Genomic DNA, 23815 nt, shown 5'->3' with positions numbered 1-23815 from the left:
ACTAAATTCAATTTACTACGGCAAATAGAACACCTACCCAATATGTTGCGAATTATTTGAATTTCATGCATTTCGAACCAATTCATAGGATGTATTCTGAACCTGAGTGAATTCAGTTGACTGAATTCCTGTTTGTTTAATTGTTCCAATCGCGATCTATTCAGTATTGTGTTTACAGATTGAATTGACAAATTGCATACAATTTTCGTGGAAACCACTATAGTCCAGAGTTTGATTTAGAGCTTTATTTGGCAAGTGCTTGCCCTGAAAGAAAAAAATAAATTGAAAAAGAATGAATCTAGCAGTACTTCCTGGGATCATGTTGACTCCAGTATGAAAATCTAAAAACGTTGTGCCACTGCCAAAATGCCACTTACACATTCTAATTTTATTACCTTGAAGTGATTGCAATTTCAATTATATTCTTTGTCCTTTTGCTAGTTCACTGACTTCTACCACCCAAGAGTTTTTTTTTCACGAGGTGCTGAAATATTAACATTTCTGATGTGATGTTAAAACAGAAAGAACGATGTAACTTTAATAATAAATGAGCAGAAATTAGTTAAATTTTTTGGCACCTGACACATATTACACCTGGTCACGCAATATGCACACGACATGAACTCCTCCTCATTACATATTATTAACGAAAGTCGTAAATTCTTAACGGCGAGAACGAAATTATACACTTTTGTGGTAGAAATATATTATATTTTCTGCAAGATAGGGTAATCGATATTTGTGGTCTATATTTGAAAATACAGAGTTGCTCTATAAGCCCTTTAGTAATTAATTTTGTGCTAGGTTGTCTAATATCTCATTTACGAGAGTGGCTATATCTCTAGAATTATGATGAATAATTATTGCTATAAATGACTCAAATAATAAGCGAGAATGCTACATACACTCAGTTTCATTATTAATTTATTACACACAATCTCTGCAAAAAATCAAGGAAACCTTGTCAATAGTCTTATCTTTTCAAACTTGTCATTTCTCAAATATCATTTCTCTTGTTCACCAATTCATCCCCTGAAAATCCAAGGCATTTAAATTATTTTCTGTATAGAAATACGACCCTTATCTCGTGAATTGAAAAGTTCTAAATATCTCATTGATGAAATGAACTCATTTGCTTAAATACAGAAATCTTTTGCAAACAAACGTGATGAGAACAATTACAAGCACCGAATTCTTAATTAAGATATGAAGATCATATAATGGAATTATGTAATAACAAGAAAGTAGAAATTTGTTTGAATTATGTGTAAAGTTTACGGGAGGTAACTCAATATTTGATCAAAGTTTGGGGATGATCAGCTTAGGAAAGATGTTAGTAGATATAGGAAAGTAATATAAAGGTTTTAGTAAATTGAGACCAAATTGTTCACTTAGTATTTTAACAAAAAGTTTTTAGAAAACTTGCTCAAGGGCATGGATAAGCCTTTAAATTTCAGAAATGATTTTCAGTCCCTACACTTTACAACTTACATTTCATATCAAAAGTCGTAATTTTGTTCATTTTATTTGAATTCTGCATGTTTCAGTGCATCTGTTCTTCCATCTGTCACAGAATCCAAGTTTTGAACAGTAAAATGCAAATTATATTTCAAATATGAATAAATAAAATTCCCAGTTGGTTAGAAGTTGGTAAATATAAAATGGGGCATGTCTATTGATCCACTTTAGAGGTGATAAATTTTATCTAACATGGCAAAAAATGCTTTATATAAATTTTATATAGTTTTTTATTTGAAGTACAATTTTAAAATAAAGACCAAGATGTAGTCAAAAATTTGTCCTTATCTTAGCACATCAAAATTAAAATATCCTGTACCTGTGTGCACGCAGTGCGCCTTTCCCTTGTATTTTGAAATGAAAAGATTTATACTTGCTTAAATAATACGTGTTAAATAGACCGTCCGGTACTTGGTGCCGTCCGGCGTTACGGGACTTCCCCCTATTACTTATTTGCTGATAGCATCGAACCTTCTTGGTTTGATTGAAAAGGTTCATAAGTTTGATAATATTCTTTTCACTAATAGTAGAATAAATTTGATAATGATACAATTATTTATGGTAAATAATTATTTTATGAATTTTAAAAAAACTTGACATTTAACAAAAAAATAAGAAAAAGGATCACAAAACCCATATTACAAAATCATGTCTCTCTTGGTAGTACAACATGTGTTACATATTATTGTGTCTTTTATACCGTTCCTCTGGTGATAAATCATTTTTATACAAAAAGTGTTTCGTTAAAGTCTGCAAACTTTCATAATAATATTAAACCGCGTTTTTAACATGTGTATATAATAATACATTAGGCGAAAACATCACGAATAAAAAATTCTTTGTGACTTGACACGAAAGTCTAGACATGAAAGTCATGATGTCCTGATAATTGCTTACAATGGTTACATTTTGTGAATACCCTCAGAATATTCATAATAATAATAGAACATTAAAAAAATCCCAAAATATTTCTTCGAAATTATTTTTGAAAAAAAAAATTCTAATAGATATTAAGGTCAAATTTTTGCATAAGATTTTTGAAAGGCAGGAGATTCATATTGATAAAACCATATTTATATTTTATTTATTGCATGTCCATGTAGTGTTTTAAATATTAAAATTATTACCTATCATTTAATACTCATGTTTCAAAATATTTTCTCCTATCCATAAATATCTCAGTTAAATATATCGCAAAGAATTTCAAATTCGAATAAAATGTGTGTATATAATATAAATCGAGCTCGACATATGATTTATTTCAAAAGTTCTATCTTTATTTACAGAATAAACATATGAAAGAGTTTATGGCAAAGCTCGATTCCAAATATTATGATTTGCGCTGTAAAGGTAAAGAATCCACGATTTTTTCAGAATTTGAACTTGTTTGTTTTTACGAGGAAAATTCTCTGGAAAAATACTGCTTAATTATGCATCTAACTTTTTATATAGCGACGTTCCATTGTATTTTTTACATCCAAATTTACTTTTGACATTAGACAGTACTTTTATAAAAAGTCAATATGGTAAATGTTAATTAATTCCTTAAAATGAGTCTTCTAAAAATAAAAGAAGTATTTGGAAAAACACGAAACCTTACAGATAATCGCGTGTCCTGCCAATATATTATAACTCTCTTGCATGAAATAATATTTTGAAGTTTGCATGCAATGCATTGTATTTAGTTTACACCATCATGGCATTTGATTTAAACTGGCAATCATCTATAAACTATAGTGAAATATTAGTTTTGAGTTGAATAAATATAGTTTGTACATGTATATATATACCCAAATACTGTTGGGTCTATCACACATTAAAGAACTATATTTTTCTTGAAAAAAACTATTTTACAAATCAGGACTCCGGCTTGTGAACAACTTTAACATAAAGACTAACACCGCATTTTCTGAACAAAAACTCCTATTAACATTGAACGTCTTAGAAATCTAGCCTATCAAATGAACTGCTTAGATTGCAACTTGATTTATATCGGAGAATCGAGCCAAAACTTAATTAATCGATTAACATAGTCGTAAAAAAATCCACTTTAAAACATAATATAGATTTGTTTAACCTGACAATACTACGTTTTGAAAAAAATATAAAAAAAAATTTGAAGGGGTGTATTTAACCATTTATAATGATAGAACAATTAATATAAAAAATGAAAAAATTAACACAATTCACAATTCATAGTGATTTACAAAAACTTATGTGCTTTGTTGATGTTTTATTTTGTTGGTCCAAAACTTTTAAATCTGTTAGCCCCATTTCTCAACCGCACTGTTTTTTCGACCCTATCTCAATAAATAAAATTTTAAGTTAAAATTTTCAACCCTTTCTCAATAAATATAAAACCCGGTTCTAGATCCAAAATAAAAACGAATCTTTTAATAGTTTTTCCATGATCTCTGAAACAAAATCGACTTTTTATCGGCTCCGGAGCGCCCTCGTACCAGGGGATTCCGGGCGATTCGATGGGATTCCGGGCGATCAGTCAATGGGGGCGCTCCGAAGCGCGAGATTTATTGACATGGCACTGCCGGCGCGTAAAATCTATGTCTGACATAAAAAGATATGACTAGGAATCGACAAGTCATTTTCACGACAAATGAATTGTGAAAGCAGAAAATATAAATGGACATGAATATGTTGTTTTACAGAAGTGAATGTTAAAATAAAACCCTTTGTCAGTATTATACCCTTTATAGTTAATTATATAGAATCTAGTAAATGTAACTTCAATGTGCGAGTCAGGATCATTTGAACTAAATTTGAGCAAAATGTGTTAGGATTTATTATTAGGATAATCGTGATATTTTTACGTTTTTTTTTTCTTTACCAATTTTTTTTATTTTAAAACTATCAAGTATTTAACCATTTACAATCCTGATTAAATACACCAGTTTTTGGTAAAGCTTGCCAATACAACTAGTGCTTTGTTTCAAGCAGGGCCTCTAAGAGTTGACCTATTTTGAAAATTTTGGAATCACAGTTCAACAAAAAATCCTAGTTCGTTAAGACAATAACCGAAAAATGGTCAAATTTTCACCAAAGCTCTGTTATAATCAATACTTTCTCTCTGTTTCGGCTTGACGTTGAGTTCTGGGACACCAGGTAAATATATATATATATATATATATATATACATATATATACATATATATATATATATATATTAGGGTGGTCCTTAATAGGACATTTTCGAATTTCCTTGCTCCCAAGGGATCAAATGGTTCCAAATTGATAAAAAAACAATTTTCTGAAAGTTTTAGCTCTAAATATTAACTTTTAGATAGTGCGCAATTTAATCAAAGTTCGTATGGAAATAGCATGGAACAAATTTTGAAAATTAAAGAAAAAATTTTAGGTATAATTTAGCGACAAATGAATTAAAAGGGAAAATTCGTGTAATTTTTTATTGAAAATTCGACGCTCTGCAAAATTTTTGAAAATTTTTTCATGCTATTTCCATACAAAACTTTGATTGAATTGCGCTCTATCTAAAAAACAATATTAAGAGCTAAAACTTTCAGAGAATTGTTTTTTATCAATTTGGAACCATTTGAGCCCTTGGGAACAAGGAAATTTGAGAATGCTTATATTAAGGACCACCCTTATGTATATATATATACACACATATATATATATATATATATAAATATATATATATATATATATATCCAAATATATACAAGAATTAATGGCAACATCTAAAATACGATCAGACTATCCCATCTAACCTTTTTGCATTACATATCTACCATCAAGGAAAAAGTTGGAGAATTAAGTAGGAAGTATAAAAGTTATATAGCCCATTTTATGTATATATATATATATATATATATATATATATTATTTATATGTATATATATATATATATATATATATATTATATATATATATATATATATATATGTATGTATGTATATGTATATAAACATCTGGCATTAATAAGGCTTACGCCTAGAAACGCTAATGGATGCGTTCGAATATACATTTTCGGCCTGTGCGCCTTTCTTTGGCATTCACCCTAAGGGTTGAATTCCGGAATAATATCATTTGACGGGAAAAAGGGCACCCCTATCATTTAGGCAATATCGATAAAAAAACTTGTTGACATATACATTTGAGCATACATTAAATATTTATATTTATGAAGAGGAGAAACGGTTTGAAAGATCGGTAATCCATTACAAGGATGTAATAGAACGTTTAGGCCGATTTAAAATTCTGAGCGACCTTAAAAATTTGGTGCTTGTTTTACTATTACATAAAGAATTAATTACATTTTATGGATTATCTGTCATTTAATTTTTTCCAAGGATACATTGTTTCAATGAATTGTTCAATCAACTACGTATTAATTGACAAAATGACTTTCCGTTGAGTTCAAACAAAATGTCCCTTTCTATTCATTGCAAAATAATTAAGTATATCTTTTATGATACGCGTCACAGGCAGACAGAAACGATAATGAATGAAAAATGTTTTTCCACCCTACAATGAAGATAAAATAACAGCAGCAAAAAAATAAACAACCCGTAACAAGATTTTTCTTTATGACAAACAGTGATCGTTCTCGCTTATTTTTTCATTAATTTTTACTTTAAATCCGGCTGGTTCATAACAAGAAATGTCATGACGTCGCCGTTATTAATTGTGTAAAGATTTTTTTGTATTTCTGGAAACATTTTGATGTGATTCTAGTAGGCGGAAACGGAATAAATTAATGGCCTTATCAAAATATGATTAAGTATGCAGGAAAAGGAATGTGAATATGTCCCGCCAATTTCGAACACAAAACGTGGTGTTTCTAACATAATTAAAATTATATATATATATATATATATATATATATATATATATATATATATATATATATATATATATTGTCTATATATTCATTTTTATTTACATTGTGATATCAGATCATGTAATTTCAAAAAAGTGAATTTTATTATAAAGAGTTATATATTTTAATTAGCTTAAGTTTTAATAAGTCAATGTGTTCATTCTGTACTAAAGTTATCTATCATTTTTACTGCGATAGTTGATACATGTATATGTACATATATATATATATATATATATATATATATATATATATATGTGTGTGTGTGTGTATGTATGTATGAGTTAAAAAGTCGGGCGTTACATCAATAAAAATAGTATGAAAGTTTTAAAAAAAATATTTATTTAAAATACATACGTTTTGGATAGCATCTTAGCCTTCATTCAGTGGTAATTAATTTTACTATAAAAATTAAAACTAAATAAATAATATAAGGGAAATTTCATAGTAAAACAATAATAATTATTATTATTATAAAACACTTACAATTTTGTATCCTAATATAACATATGAAACCATTATTAATCCAGGTATGAGTATGTGCACATTGATAAAATATATATACTTTAACATCACAGATGGTAAAACACACGGAGTTCGGAGTTTAAGATAGAAATGTCACATTTTTTCTTGAAGCAGTTTTTAGCATGTGTTCAAATTTTACGAGTGTTCAAATTTTACAAAAGCGATGGGATTTTGTCATTTTTTATAAAATTTTGACTATTAAGGAACCACGTGTTTGTTTCGTTCAATGCTGTATTATCAATACGTTTGGTTATGACTTTGTCGTTATGCAATTGTATATATATATATATATATATATATATATAACGCAGAAAATCTACTGTACATTTATTAAATGAATTTCAAAAAATATGAATGATTAAGTTTTTCTTTACTATCAAACAATTACAACATATCTTTTTCCGTATTTTCTTGAAGGATTAATATTCCAGCACTTTTATACGATTGTGTAGCTTTATCCAGAAAATCTCTTGAATGTTCAAGTACATAACTTCTTTATTTCAATTCGTACTTCGGATAACACTTCAGAATCTTTTATGATATAAATCTTATGGTAACTTCGAACAGTAAATTATTTTGACATTGGAATTTTCTCCGAATCGTATCTAAAGTTATTGGTAAAGGACTCTTTACCTCTGTTTCAGAATTTTTGAAATTTTTGCTAAGGTTAAGGGATTTATAAAAACGAATATATTGAATGTTTTTAATTCATAAAAAATATAATACAACAAATAAATAGATCAATTAAACCTAGGCGACTTAAATAATTCACTAAAGTCGAGCAAATTTGTTTTGAACTTACTTGACCATATTTTGCATCAACTGTGATCATTATAAAATCGACTAAATTTTATCCGAGCAACTTACTCAGCTAGATTTAATTAACCCAAACAAACCAACATATTAAATTTAATAGAGTATATTTCAACCCCGAGTGTGTATTTCTATAATTTAATACAACCAGATGGTATTCTGTGGGAATTGGCTAATGGTTTCACATCAAATGCAGAACGTTGAAAAAGGTTTCCATGGTTCTCGGCTTTTATGATTAAACACTTTTTATATTTTGTGACATATGACATTCACAAAGTGCCATATTACTGTTTTCATAACATATTCCTTCAGTGAGAATATTTATAACTCAACAGGAATATTTAATTTCACATGTAAAGGAATCATGTGGAAAAAATACTCTTGTATAAAACAAACTTCATTTAAGTTATAAATCGATTCTTCTCGATTATATTCATTTAAGTCTTTTACATTGGAAGAATATTTAATTTAATTACAATCCTCCTACCAATTTTCTTAAGGATATCATGAACAAGTATTATTTCTAAACCGATAATCGATAACAATTATCGAATGCTAATTGAGGATAATTTGCTTTGCAAATGAGTCGAACCAGACACTTCACAAAGGGATTATTAGGAAACTCAAATATTATTTCAATTCTGTGCAGATAGGAATTGAATTTAAATTGTTGGGAATTAGGAGAAAAATTGTGGAGATGATTTTAAATTGTGTATTTAGGAATCTAATAGTAGGTACTTGAAATAAATTGCTGTTTCATTTGATTCGACAAATGCACTTCAAAACGTGAATGTGTTTTTTAATACCTTATATAATTATTTGAAACACGAACTGAATAAAATATGATATGAAGTGAATAAATAAATAATCAAATAAATAATTAGAAATAATAACTAGTGGTGTATGGCATCGTTCCTTATGGCAAATTGCTGGAACTTTTTTTTACCGTAACGAAATGTTCGAGGAATATTAAATGTTGTCTAATATTTATAAAAATTATATAAACTGAATTACAAAGTTAAAATTATTTATTTGAAGTATATAGGTGAGCTTTAGAACTTTAGCCAGAATTAAAATTAAAATCTGAATTATTTTCGATATATAAAAAGAAGAAATCCAAAAGCAATTGCTTTGTCAACACAAGGAGAAAGTTTTTTGAATCATTCAAACCGGGTGCCTAGTTCTCCCAAAAACTGCTATTTTTGTACATTTAGCTCTGTATCTTCGAAATGGCTAAATTTGCCTTTGCCAAAAACTAATCACCACTTCTCCCCATCATTACGAATTGAATGTTTTTTGAATCATGCAAATTGGATACTCCGTTCTTTCAAAAACTTGATTTCTAATTTCTGAACTCTTTGCTCCGTATCTCCGTAACGGCTGGGCCTGCCTTTGCCAAAAACTAATCAGCACATTTCCCTATCAATAGGAAAACGTGGACGAAAAAATTTGGACACACAAAACACACACACATCCATTTTTTCTGAGGTATGCCAAAATATTCAGAATCTTCTGAAACGTGAATATATGCAAAAAAATTATTTTCGATTTTCGGCCTATTACTATAATTTTTCTCAATTAACAAATTATATTGAATTTATATAGAATTTATATCAAACTATTATTTTCAGTCAAGCATATGTCTATAAAAAGTCATCATTGATGTTTGGTGCTAATTAATTACTTAAAATTGTTTTTTTTCTGAGCCATGTATTTACCATTTCCCCATTCAATATGAGCCCAATAAGGGTAATGAAGGTACAGTATTCAAATATTGCATCATGATTCAACTCCCAAATCGTGCGTTCAAATGCAATAACCCAATTCCCAATTATTTTTAGTAATTTTCCAAATAATCCTTTACAAATTGCACAAATGCATTTCGTTTCTTAATATCGTCTAAAGCTCAAAAAGCTTTAAAGAAGCACATTGAACTCATTTAAATGCACGATAACGAGCTTATTAGAAGAAATACAACGTGCAAACTTGTTCCTTCTATGCAGCTACAGTAAGCAATTTTGCGACGAGAAGGAATTCTTTTCAGCTTCCGAACGACGTGTCACAATTCACGGCAAATCTTTCCTAAGAATCTAGAGAAACAGACAATTTCTATATAAATAGCATCTTAGAAGAAGAAAACATATTAGACATATGTGCAGTGGGAAAATCTTCAATAAGTCGTGAGAGGGATAAAATGTTCCAAGAGTAATGGAACATTACACAACTTACAGGCAAAGAAATGTTTTTGTTTTGGTTGTATATTGAACCAAAAAGCTTTTCTTTTATTTGATTTTGTTTTAACATTAGTTTCTCGACCGTTTCACCAACACCCAGTTTATTCATTCAAAACCAGGCTGTGATTAATAATAATTATAAATGTTATTTGGGGCTTTTGTCAATCGCATTTAATTTGTGAACAATTTGAAGATCAAATGACATTCCAAAAATCCTTCAATTCATCAGCAACTGTATCCTTGTCAAGTAATTTACTTCTTATATCCCCTCAATTTCTTCCATTATTGTAATCTTTCATAAACTGTGTCCCTTCTGATCAAGTCTCATGCTCAAATAGACATGAATAAGATTCAATCACAGCATCTTCTTCGCCTTGGATGGCAAAGATACTTATTAAGGTATCCGATTCAGAGTTCCATACTTCATTACCAATGTCGGAAGCATCTAAGTTAATTAGTGTTTAGATGAAAATAGAATTAGCGACATTGTGCAAAAAGCAACTCTCAGACATCCTCCTTCATCCTATCATCACATTTGTATAAATCTATAAGTTGTATCCTTGTGAAAATTAAATTAACATAAAAAACTTCCTCATTGGAAGATCTGATATGAATACTTTGCATAAGGAATAAGGAAGTGCCTACCGAAAAACATAATGTATTCATGAAACGCGTGCGAAAAAGTTTTTAGATGATTTACTCGAACATTGTTCACGAATTGACGAAGTTTTTGATTCTGAAGGAATTATGAATTTTGTAATAAATTGTGTATTTTGTTTCAAAATATGGTCAAAGAATATTAAATAAATTAATGTTATGCCATAACACGTGGTATTCGAAAACGGTGAGACATTAAAAATATTTGAAAACACGGAATAATTTTTTTAAGTGTTCGTGAAATTAACACTATCACCGTTCGGGACACCAATTGCATGAATTAATGTTGTATGAGAAAAACAATTTTATTTGTTCGTATGTGCCAAAGTGACCTTTAACTCGACCCGCCCTAATATATATATATATATATATATATATATATATATATATATATATATATTTGAATAATCTTGAATTTGATGTTGATATATATGTTAAATTTGAGTTAAAAAGTCAGGCATTACATCAATAAAAATAGTATGAGATTTTTTTTTAATTTATTTATTTGAAATCCATACTTTTCGGCTAGCATCTTAGCCTTCATTCAGTGGTAACCAATTTAACTATAAAAATTGAAACTAAATAAATAATATGTAAGAAATTTCATAGAAAAACAACAACAATAATGATAATAATAGTAAAACACAATTTTGTGTCCTAATATAACATATGAAACCAATATTAATTCATGGTATGAGTATGTGCACATTGATAAAATATATATTTTTTAACATCACAGATGGTAAAATACACTAATAAACATGATAACTTAATAAGTTGTCGAAACTAAATATTTACTGTTCGGAGTTTGAGATAGAAATGTCACATTTTTTCTTAAAGCATTTTTGTCTTAAAGCATTTTTGTCTTAAAGCATGTTTTAGCATGTGTTCAAATTTTACGGGAAATTTAAAAAGCGATGGGATCTTGTTATTTTTTAAAAAGATTTGGCACGCTATTAAGGAACCACGTCTTAGTCTCGTTCAGGGCCGTATTGTCAAAACGTTTGTTTATGAATTTGTCGTTATGTAATTGTAAAAACAACCCCTCAGCATTAAAAGAAGATTCGTTTTAAATATATATATATATATATATATATATATATATTAAATTATATTAACATTAACTTAGTATCTTATTAGTAAATAAATCTTCTTAAACATGATATAAATCATAGTATTGCAATCTAAATCCCATCATTTTCTCTGAACACCCAGAAATGCAATAGTTACATAATCGAATTCATGAGTTTAACAAAATATCGGAAAAATTCAATTTATGTGCACATAAATCCTAGAATGCACGATATTGCATTCTATTTTATTGTTGGGGCTTAAGATTTATCGCTAAGTACTTGAATCCTGAGAAAAGTATAAAATAAATACTAATGGAAGAGATTTGTTAGAAATTATATAATAATGGGAATATATCGTTGAAAAAGTACAATGACATAAAATTTTATTATAATTCAAACTTTAGAATGAAATATATATATATTGAACCTTATAAAAAAAGAAATATTAATACTAGACAAAAAAATTTCCAGTGATAGTACTCGAGTATTTTATTCGGACACTTTTTTTTAATTGTGGTGTCAAACGATTTGGAATTGCCTTGAAAAATATAAACATATTATTTGGAGGTTGAAAATATGATACATTTATAATTAAATTACACGTGCAAATCATTTAATTTTCCCTGCTACACATACATCTTTCAAGAACCGCCTGCTCATTAAAATAAAACCTTTTCTACTGTATAATTTCATCAAATGATCTTTTTCGTGTGATTTATTTTCTTTCAAGTCATAATTGATAATCTTTAACAATGCGTCTAGACTTAATCATAAATTATTTTCATTTCTGAACCGAATAAATCTCAATCAAAATCGATCATAATTATTCAATTTTCTTAATTTAATGAATCTTTTCTTGTCTTAAAGACAGTTGATGAATCTTTTAATTAAAATACGTCCAGATATGGATTAAATTATACGTTTATTAACTATGAAACCACATCAAACAATTTTGGCTGCTTATTTGATGGGTTGTTGATCCTTTATTAAAGTCAAATGATCGCTGATGCGAAAAATGAACGTCGGGGATGTTCAATTCTATTCTTGGAAAGAACACTTAGGAATAGATTGAAAATTATTATTAGATAATTGATACATATCAATTAATTTGTCAACAACTTAAACTAAGTTTTGTATTAACTCTGTAGTTTTTACCAAATTTTTGTTTCTCTTTCAGGCTATGAACTTACTCCAGCTAATTCTGAATGGTCCATGCCTGAACAGTATGCACTCAAAATGAAGTTCAATGTTATGAATTAAAAAGTTTCTAAAATTTCTACACCATATCCTGAAAAGAATGTTATTAACATTTAGTGTTGACGCAAAAAGATGGCAAGGCTCTGAAAATACGAGTCAACATCTGTTCATAATGGATTTTTGTTAGATCAACCTCCAAGATCATACAAGACAACCATGGATTCCGAAGAACATGTGATCTTGGTATCCGACAGTGATCAACTATTCCCTCTATACCAATCCATAGAATTCCAAAATTTAACTTCGAATTTCTCCGAAGACCTGACTTTCTACAACACAAATGGGTCATTTAATTGCGACGAGAGTTTCCTACAACAACCACTATCATCTTCATATTTCAGAGCCTTGGTATATTTTCTATACTGCTCCATATTTTTCTTGGCAGTTGCTGGAAATGGTTTAGTGTGTTTCATAGTTCAGAGGTCGCCGAGGATGAGGACTGTCACGAATTTATTTATTGTGAATTTGGCAGTCGGAGATATATTGATGTCGGTGTTTTGCATTCCTTTTACTTTTGTGTCAATATTGATATTGCATCATTGGCCTTTCGGGATGATCATGTGCCATTTGGTGAATTTTTCGCAAGCTGTGAGTGTTCTGGTCAGCGCGTACACCTTGGTGGCCATCAGTGTGGACAGGTAATAAAATAAATAGATACAATATATGAATAGTATATAATAAGATCTTTTTCAAACTACATCTTTACTCGCGATTAGGAAATTTAGTCTCTTACTATAATCTAGAACTTCAAAATGCTTAATATTCCGTCCCGTTTCGCACTTTTCTAGGAGATTATTCAAATTTACATCAATTTTCTAGGGTAAATTGTAATTATTCGGCATCTGCATAATATACCTGAAAATAGTGTAATAGAATCCTTTAGAGTTGCAATTTACATGCAAATTGCAACTAACAAGTGGAAGTTTCAAATACTAACTGGTTGTTTCTAGTAGCCTGTGGATTATCTGCTCTATATATTTATAGATGTTATTATACGGAATTAATTATTCAAACTGAGTTGTTACTTTTATACTCTATAAAATTCATATAACTATTTTTTACTAACCTACATAATACAATATTTTCATTAAAATTTACTGAACTATAAGCGAGCTAGACCAAAAGAATTGAATTAGATAGATTTGATCCTTGTCGAATTGCAATTCTTGGTATCGCCTAAAAAATTACTTTGTCACCACTATCTGTTAATACAATTTTTTTATTGAACAAGAGTCAAAAAAGCGTATTGCATTTTTGGGTATCGCCTAAAAGATTACTTCGTCACCAATATCCCAAGAATGAAATCAAAGTATTTTTTTCATTTTACTAAAAGCAAGTATTAAGACAAACGAGAAGGCTTATCCAAGAATAGATATAAATATTTACTACATCTTTTTCTTTACCTAATTGGGTATAACAGCATCCTTTCTATTTCTACCCGCAATTTACTTCTAAATTGCCTGTAATTTGCAAATGGATGAGGGGTCAGTTGTAATTGAAAGTGTTCATTCCAGGTACATGGCCATAATGTGGCCCCTGAAACCGAGACTGACCAAGCGCAGCGCGAAGGCCATAATTGTGCTCGTGTGGGCGATCGCGTTCCTCACGGCGCTGCCAATTCCAGCCGTTTCGAAGCTCAGCCAGCCGGCGAGCTGGCATCAGGAGTGCAACAAGTTAGTAATTTAGTAATAATTCGAAATATATATATATATATATATATATATATATATATATATAATACACATGTCATGGTAGTTTTTATACTCTTCCAAAACGGTTTGACCAATTTTTAATTACAATTTGTAGGGCTGAAAATTAGGTGACATCCATTTTTCATACCCAGAAGAAGTAAGGGTGACTATAATTTTGGATTTATTGCCTTTGATGCATATTTCATCTATTATTCTCGGAACGTGAAAAATCGACTATATGAGAATAACCATGAATATTCGTTTTGAATGTTCTGTACGTGTATCGTATGGGGTTTTGTGATTGTTACTATAACAACTTCTAATTAATATAACTGAGTTCTTACAAAATTTACATCAGCTTCTTTGCAAAGTCTCTGAAGCTCCAAAGCTGGAAGCCCTAAAGATTTTTCTTTTATTGTAACACATTTAGCCCTAAATTTTCACACACCTACGAGAAATCTCTATTTCGTAATAGCTATTTTATAATTTTTATACTCTTCCGAAACGTCTTGATCGATTTTTAATTACTTTTAGCAAAACTGAGAATTGGGTAACATCTATTTTTCTTACCCAGAAGAAATTAGGGCTGATCCTTACACTCCTAACATTTATTTGTCTTTTATTGTAATGCGCAATTGAAACTCTTACCACAAACCCCAATTTCATAATAGTCATTTTATATTTTCTACACTTTTCCGAAACGGTTGGACAAATTTTTAATTACAATCAGTAGAACTGAGATGTAAGTGTGGGCCCCTTACATCCCTAAAAAAATTTTTCTTGTTCAATGCACAATTAAAACACATTCAGGCTTAAATTTTTACCTTTCTACCAAAACCTCTATTATGTAATAGTCATTTTATAGATTTTATTCTCTTTCGAAAAAACTTTACCGATCTTTAATTACAATTTGTAGGACTAAAAAATGGATAACATTTATTTTTTATACCCAGAAGAAGTAAGGGTTATCCCTTACACCCCTAAGATTTTTTTGCGCAATTAATACACTTTAAAGCCTAAATTTTCAGACTGTTACCACTAACCCCTATTACATAATAATCGATTTTAGTAATGGAATAGTTTATCTCCCTTGATGTCGCTGAAAGTTTTTAATAGATTTTTAAAATTATTCTAATTTTTTTGTTTTCATTTGCAAATTTAATCGGAAATTTAATTAGCAATCGGAATCTAAGTACATTATATGGAACTCAAAAACGTAAAAATGTGGCTCGTTTAGGAAACTCTCCAGTGAGAGCCCTGATTACTTATAGTGAATCAATGGGTTGTTTTTTCTATAATCTATTCTTCATATTCACTGAATTTTAATAAAGATTTTGTTGATCTTAAAAAAAATCTTAAATTTTTACCATACTCTATTTCTATTATTTGTTGTCTATCTCTAATTTGTAGCTTAAGTTATTATTGCTCAATAACAGATTTTTTTTTTTATAAATGGTACAGTATTATATAAACACGATATCAAAACATATTAGTACTGATAATTACATTTCAAGTGAAATAAATAATTAACAGCGTTCATCAGTAGATCAATTTACACTGTAATTAAAATGTGAATACTGAATTTATTGATGTAAATTGATTCGTGAAAATGTGAAATGCATACATAAAACGAAACACTAAATGGTGGTATATAAATTAATGTTGATCATTAATAGGTAGTGCTTGATATATTTAATTGGGTTTATATATTATATATTGAAATATATAGTTACATATTATAGAAGGAATAAATTGTTTTAATGAGTGCAACAAAGTGCAAAGTGTTACAATTTGAAAAGAATTCTTTTAATTTGGTATACATGTCAACTTGGATATTTTTCCAAAGGAGAAAAGAAATACTATATTTTTAATATATTTTCCATTGCCCTGATAAAACATTGTTTTTTAAGTTTTTTTCTTGCAATTATCTTATACATTATAAAATAAATTGCATGCAGTTTCCGCAACAGAAAGTTAAATTTCTTGCACGATGCCGCATTGAATCTAAATTAGCTTTTTATAGAACTTTAATGTGAAAATGTCTCTTGAATTAATTAATTGAGTTGAAAATGGTTTAAATAAGGAGAAAAGTTCTAATGAGTAAAATAGATGTTATTCAGTCTTTAATGAGTAGTTGCAAGTGATACGGTAATTTCTACCAGATGATAAATTAGAAAGATGTCGTTTGTTAAAATTGGATTCAACAATCTATTTTTTATATAAATAGGTAAAAATTTAACGACAAATTATATTGACAAAGTAGATATCTATGGTATTAATATTTCTATTGCATAATATTCTAAACTTATTCATATCATGTATATTATATAATATTTTTCATTATTTATTTTGAACTAGTCATCTTGCCGATTTGGCCGCTACGTAATAATCAAGACATTTATCAATATTTTGTATTTTAAAGTAATAAATAATAAAAACATATTACAAAAAGTAACTTCTGAAATCAATTAGCTAATTATTATACAAACCACTACTTTTTTCTTTAATAATAAATACAAAAATGCATTTGTGTCAGAGATATAACCGATGAACGTGTTAAATTAAATATTAAAACCGTACAACCATATTGCTGGGCATGAATAAATAATAATGTAATGACACATTATTTGAAAATGTATTTAGATTTCTATCGATGAGAGTAATTAGAATATAGTACTGTGGATTAAATTAATAGATTGTAAATAATGCATTTATAGAAACATATTGGATTTAATTGGAGCAAGAATAATTGCAAATGGTAATTAAATTTTTTATGCATTCATGCAAATTATTGTGAAATATTTTTGTATTTATGTTACTTAGTTATAGAATTTCTAAGTATTTTCTATTGCAACTCAGGTTGTTGGGTTATAATTTAACCCTTATAGCTGTGAACTGTATTAAACACTGATTTGTTTGTATATTATGTATTTGTTGCAGTTTTTATTACAGTCACTGTTTGTCACTACGTTATAATCGAAGATGTATTTATTTATTACTTATTAAACATGTTATTTTGCGGACTTTTATTTTAGAAGCAAACAATTAGTTTCATTAAAACACTCCGCTACCCCCTCTACCAGGGTTAGCAACAATTTCGTGTAAAGCTCAATGCCATGAAGATTACCACCTTCACGGCTGATATAATAAAACGAAAATACGTTCGAACAATTTCGTTGTAAATTAGAATAACTATAAAATTATACTACGGCTTATATAATTTGAGTTTTCAGACTACTAACTTCTACTCTACAATGGTGGTAAATTATCATGCCATGGATAGCCACAAAGATTATAACCTTTAAAAAAAATACGTTGAGTGTCGCAGATTAATTTAAAATAAAATTCAGAACAGTTTAAACAAATTTTATAAATGCACTATCTTTTTATCATTTTTTATACTACTTCTCAGTTTGCCTTTTCTTAAAAATTATGCAGAGACTTCTTAAGACCACAAGATTGCATTTTTAATTTTAATTACGAATTAAAAGGATTTACCCTTGTGGCCTGTTTGAATAATAAAAGCAAGCAAAAGCAGCTGAATTTATGGTTTTATGTTTGTAGGAATTAGTTGGAAACTATTCTGTACTTTAGATGAGATTCATAATGGAACGAATTATAAATAAGAGCTGAACAGCGGCTTATAATAATGAAACTCTAGAATATGAGAAAAGCTGCATAATACTCCTATTCTACATCAGAAATTGTTGAATACTTGAGTTAAATGCTAATTACATAATGAATGTGATGTTGAGGAATGTAATCGCTCTAAGAAAATTTTGTTAACATAGTAAACATTCGCAATACTTATTGAAACTACTTAGACCTAGTTATTAGATTTTTTTTATTAATATTAACAGTTTTTATGTAATTCATTTTTCACATGTCTACCCTCTTATGATTTCTATATATGTTGATGTCTAGATACCATGATATGAAATAATCTACATGAGCAAGTCGTTTTAGAAAGTAAGGCTCTATGTTCTATAATAAATCCAGTAATCTTTATGGCTTATGGCTTTGCTTGGTATAAAACACGTGGAAAAATATATATATGCCATAAAATGTCTGCATCATAAAATATGCGAATGTTTTCTGTATCTGGTTTGTACGATATACAAACATAACCAGGACTGAATGTAAATTATAATATAAACTGAATGTAAATTATAATATAAACGCGCGACTATTTGAAAACTGGGTAATTTTTGTAAATCCACGTCAAATAATCTCATATACTAACATGTTTTAAAGTACATATTTTGTAAGAGTTTCTGAGATTCTAATAAATATTATCAGATTAATCTTTGATTCTAAATAATTAATTTACCTATCAGTTTAAAGCTTAAAAATTTACTTGAGTATCTCAAAATATGCTTTTAGTACAAAATTCACACGAAACATTTTACTGCATTGTTTTTAACAAAGGTGCAAAATTTGCAGTATGAAAATGTTTTTATTTTAATTATTTTTGTATTAATTAGTCTGATTATTATGAATGTCGATAGAAATTTAAATAATTTTCGTTTAAAACGTTCGATAAAACCATTATAGAAATTTAATGTATGCTGATAGGGGTTCATTGTGGCATGAACTAAATATACAAAATATTCTGCAAAATGCAAACTGAATATTTTAAATACCTCTTTTAAAGTACCGTATATAACTACAACATTATATTATATATTGTATTTCATATATATTATATAATGTATTTTATTAAAATTTAGCTTATATATATTTAAATATATATTTTTTTTCTTGGGTCAGACATATTTTAGCACAAAATGTCATTTATGTCAAGGATAAACTATCTTATAGTTCAAAAACAAGAAATTTTATCTTGTGCTAAACAGAAAAATAAAATATGAAGTATGTAATAATTTCACTTTGTGAACAAACTCTAGAAGTAAAAATTTTATTCTCATAAATAACAAAGTTTCTGGTTCTTCTCATTCGTGAACTCTTATTTTTGCGATGCATGTCGTTGAAAATATAAAATTACTACATTTTTCTATGCTTTATTTTACTAATTTATGTTAAAGTTATAAACATTTCAAGACCATGAGTATAAACATAAGTAAATTATTTTTAATAAATAATTTAATAAAGGAAAATAATTGATAACTAGTGATGCATGGCGTCGTGCCTTAAGGCAAATTGCTGGAATTTACCGTACCAAAAATTTAAAATAAAAAAAAAATCACTTTTTTTCAGAGCAGAAAGAAAATAAATATCAAAGCTCGTAAGCGCCGCGTCGCAGTTTCCAGATAAACATTGATACATGTAAACAAAATTTACACCTATTAATAAAATCTGTGTAAGATATCTGATAATTTGATGTGCGTATATCTAATGATCATTTTTGACCCCATATGTCATTTTTTTAACTTTTTTTACTCTATTTTTGAAGCCGATAGACCTGTCTTTCTTAAGATTTAATCAAATCCTCTTTTTGTCAATACTAGTAAAATGTTCTTTTGAATTATTCAAATCCGATGCTGCGTTCTCTCAAAAACTGAGTTCCTATTTTTGGCTCTTTTTGCTCCTTATCTTCGAAACGGGTAGATCTGCTTTGCCCAAAAGTAATTAGCACGTCTCCTTATCAATACGAATTAAATGTTTTTTGAATTATTTAAATCGGTTGATCTATATTCCTGAAATCGTCGACAAAAAGGGATTGGGCGTGTTTCCATACAGAATTAGCCCCACCCTGCTATTTAAATGGTTTTGATGCCATTTTATAGGTATTTCCGAGAAAATCCGATATATCAAATTTCAAATCCGTAGCTCATCATTTGGCCGAGATATCATTCATAATGTGTGAAAGTATCCGCATACCTATACATCATTTGTTTCTAAGATATGCCAAAATGTTCAGAAGCCTTTAAAACAAAGATATATAAAAATTTTCATTTTCCAATTTTTTGCAATGACTATAACTTACCCTACGGTAAAGTTAAAAATTGAAAAGTTTTTAGGAGTGGACAACACCTAATATAAATAGTTTATTGAAGAAAGATTTAAGTTTTACCATAATCTCAAAAATCTAAATTCAGCTGAAAGGGGAATGAAACTTGATTTAATTACCAAAATGACTATTACAAAACAGGGGTTTGTTGTACGAGAATAATAATTTAAGTAATCCTAACTTTTTCACCACATCTTTTCTATAAATTCTAATATACCATTTATCTTTTCTTCTCAGAGTAATTTGTCGCGAAGAATGGCCTTCGGAGCGTCACTCGTACTACTACAGCATGGCGCTCATGGGTCTGCAATTTGTTGCACCGCTGGCAGTTCTGATGTTTACGTACACCCGCATCGCGATCGCGGTGTGGGGCAAAAGACCCCCGGGGGAGGCGGTCGATTCCAGGGACCAGAGGATGGCGCGATCCAAACGAAAGGTGAGATAATTGATTTTATTTGCATGCGTTGATTGAAACATAATAAATTATTTGAAAAATGATGTTTATGGCGTAAATTACATAAAAAAAAGGAATGCGCGTAAGGTTCACACGCGGTTGAAGTAAAACTTATTTGCTATTGTACAAGATGGCATTTGAGTAGAAATAAATACATCTTATAACAATTTTAAATAATGTTTATTAGTAATATGGTAACACGTGTATCGTGATGCACACATTTATTAGTGCCAACCATAATACACATTTATATAATAATAAATTATAAATATTTATTTATAATAGCATTGAAAATATGTATAATATTACAAAACAATAATGTAATTAAAGTTATACTTCAAATATGACATGATCGGTTTGTCATTGTAATTACCATTTAGAAATCAACCTTCATTAGAGAAATAAAGTAATTATTTAATAATTCGCGGATTAATAAATTCTATAATATTTGTTCACACAGTGGATTATGTTAAACAATACCTAAACAAATATTGTTTTCGCAACTTCACTCATCATGTTATTGTGTTTGAAGAACTTCATGTAATTAAAATTAACATACATTCATTGACTGCTTGTATGTTTTTTACTTTTTCGCTTGCGATATAATCCCATTCTTTAAACAGCTGTAATATCTGCCTTGCCTAAAAAATATTTTCTATTTCCAACTTTAAAGATTTATAGAAACTACGAATAATATAGAAATAATTTCTAATCAATAAACTTACGTTTAGTACACGGCACAAATGTTTAATTTGTTTTATTATTTTCAAGGAACAGGTAAAATATTCTTCTGATTTAGGCATTTTTCATTAAATCAAGATTTGTACTACGATGTAACTTTAAAATGTTTATCTTTCTGTGCCGAATTCTTTGTTGATATCGGCACTCATACAACGTTGATGCCCGTACGCATATAACGGCAGATCTCTATTCACATACACGACGACTAATCCCAATCGACCCGTATAGAAATGATCTCATCGAGTGCAAATGACAAACAGTTCGGACGTAACGGACTTCCGTTACATTTGTACGGATTTACACTCTAGTCGCGCCTAAAGAAGTTTTACTTCAAAAATATGAATCCATAATTCCGAAATGTAAATCGTGCGTATTATTTCATATTATAAGGGGGTCGCTAAATTTTTAATTCATACGAAATAGACAGTTTATTGAAATATCATTTAATATAAATAATTTTATTAGTTTTTACCCATAAACTAGCTACTCGAATTTGCAGTATTGGTGTATAGGAGGGTTTGACAAAAAATTACAAAAAATCACGTGGGGAAAGAGGGATCTAAAAAGATATCACGTGATTTATTTTTTCATCTGATGAATTGAAAAAAAAATCAAATTTTATGGTTCTTTCGTAAATTCGAAATATTTTATATATATAAAAATACACGTGATGTTTGCTGGGGGAGGGCGAGTAATTTTAAATATCACGACGTAGCACCAAGGAGAAGAGGAGGCCAAAAATCGAAAGTGACGAATGGAGATAAATAAATATTTTAATATAAATTTAAGATCCTATTGAAAAACGTCTGTTACCACTTATCCTTATTTCAATAAGCCCCTAGCACCCCTATGTATACTAATTGTAGATACATACATACTCCATTCAATCAATTACATTCAAATCAATTAAGATTGAAGATCAATCTAAGTTTCTAGTTCATATTGTTCCACAGGGCAGAACATATTCAACATCGCAGTAACGTTTCTGGTTGAATTATCGTTGCACTATCTTCCGTTTGATATGTTATGAAGCAAATAATCTCCATAACTTTGATTTATATTCATCACAAACACGACTCCATCAAATCATGATTTGCCGACAACAAACACCGTGGATTGTAATAATATGTGAAGCTTTACATACTAATTTGCAGGAGTAAATTTTGAGAAATTGCATAGTTAATATTCGAAAGCAGCACTTCCATATTTATTATCAAGAGATCTTTAAATCTGTTTGAGCTTGTATGTGATTAAGTCTTGCATATACAAGGTCGTCTATGAAACCTTGATATCAGGCAGAAGTTAGTTATATCAGTTTTCCGTAGGAATTTTCTCGGCAACTTTGTGGTTGCAAGGCCAAAGCTTGGGCCACAAACAAGCTTTTATGTACTGGATAATCTAGTACTTTCCATACAAATTTTCTTATCTTTTTTATGCGTATTGAGCATAATTCAGCTAAAGCCGCCTTCGCTCGCAAATCATTTCATGGTCTACCCTCTTTCGAAAGTTTTTACGTTCAGAACAACAGATAAGCTTCGCAATCCTTCGATAATACTCTTTAATAAGGGTTTTAAGCTCGCAAAACGTTTGAACAATGAACGAATTTGTATGCTGAAAATTCTCATAATTTAGCATAAAAAACAACACAGTTACACGGAGTATGGTTACATTATTTTATCTTTCCGCGTTGTTATAAACGGGTTATGATTTATTAGAGAAAGTAAACCGTAATGTCTACTAAATACAATTTATATCAATTGTCACACCGAACCCGAGTACAATTTAGGAGAAATAATTTTTCTTAATATTTCTTCTCTCAACTTAACTTCTATGAGAGCTTTCGCCAACTTCAAAGCTCCAGCTTTATTGCTGAAAACTTTTCTTTATATAAAATTTTATAATGTTGCAAATCGGTCATGTTATTTTTTATAATATTATTTGAAAATCAATTTAGAAAATATTCGCACGAGTTGTTTAAGCCGTGTAATTAAAATTCCTCATCAATCTTTTCGAGAACGTTATT

General features: G+C 29.0%; 1 protein-coding gene across 1 annotated transcript in view; it reads left to right on the top strand.

Annotated features, from left to right (window-relative positions):
• LOC113382785 (RYamide receptor-like) overlaps nucleotides 1–23815 on the top strand; it is a 69148-nt gene that overhangs the window by 11903 nt on the left and 33430 nt on the right. The window contains exons 2-4 of the mRNA XM_026621015.1: nucleotides 12856–13573; nucleotides 14450–14608; nucleotides 20835–21033. Of these exons, the coding sequence (XP_026476800.1) occupies nucleotides 13092–13573; nucleotides 14450–14608; nucleotides 20835–21033 (840 nt within the window). The 5' untranslated portion in view covers nucleotides 12856–13091. The remainder of the gene's footprint in view (nucleotides 1–12855; nucleotides 13574–14449; nucleotides 14609–20834; nucleotides 21034–23815) is intronic.

The sequence above is a fragment of the Ctenocephalides felis genome, unplaced genomic scaffold (genome assembly GCF_003426905.1).
Source record: "Ctenocephalides felis isolate EL2017-DRISC unplaced genomic scaffold, ASM342690v1 CF-g0.4_SCAFFOLD_03570, whole genome shotgun sequence".
In the NCBI taxonomy this organism is placed as follows: Eukaryota; Metazoa; Arthropoda; class Insecta; order Siphonaptera; family Pulicidae; genus Ctenocephalides; species Ctenocephalides felis.
The sequence above is the reverse complement of the archived record's forward strand: the minus strand, read 5'-3'. Positions and strand labels throughout refer to the sequence as shown.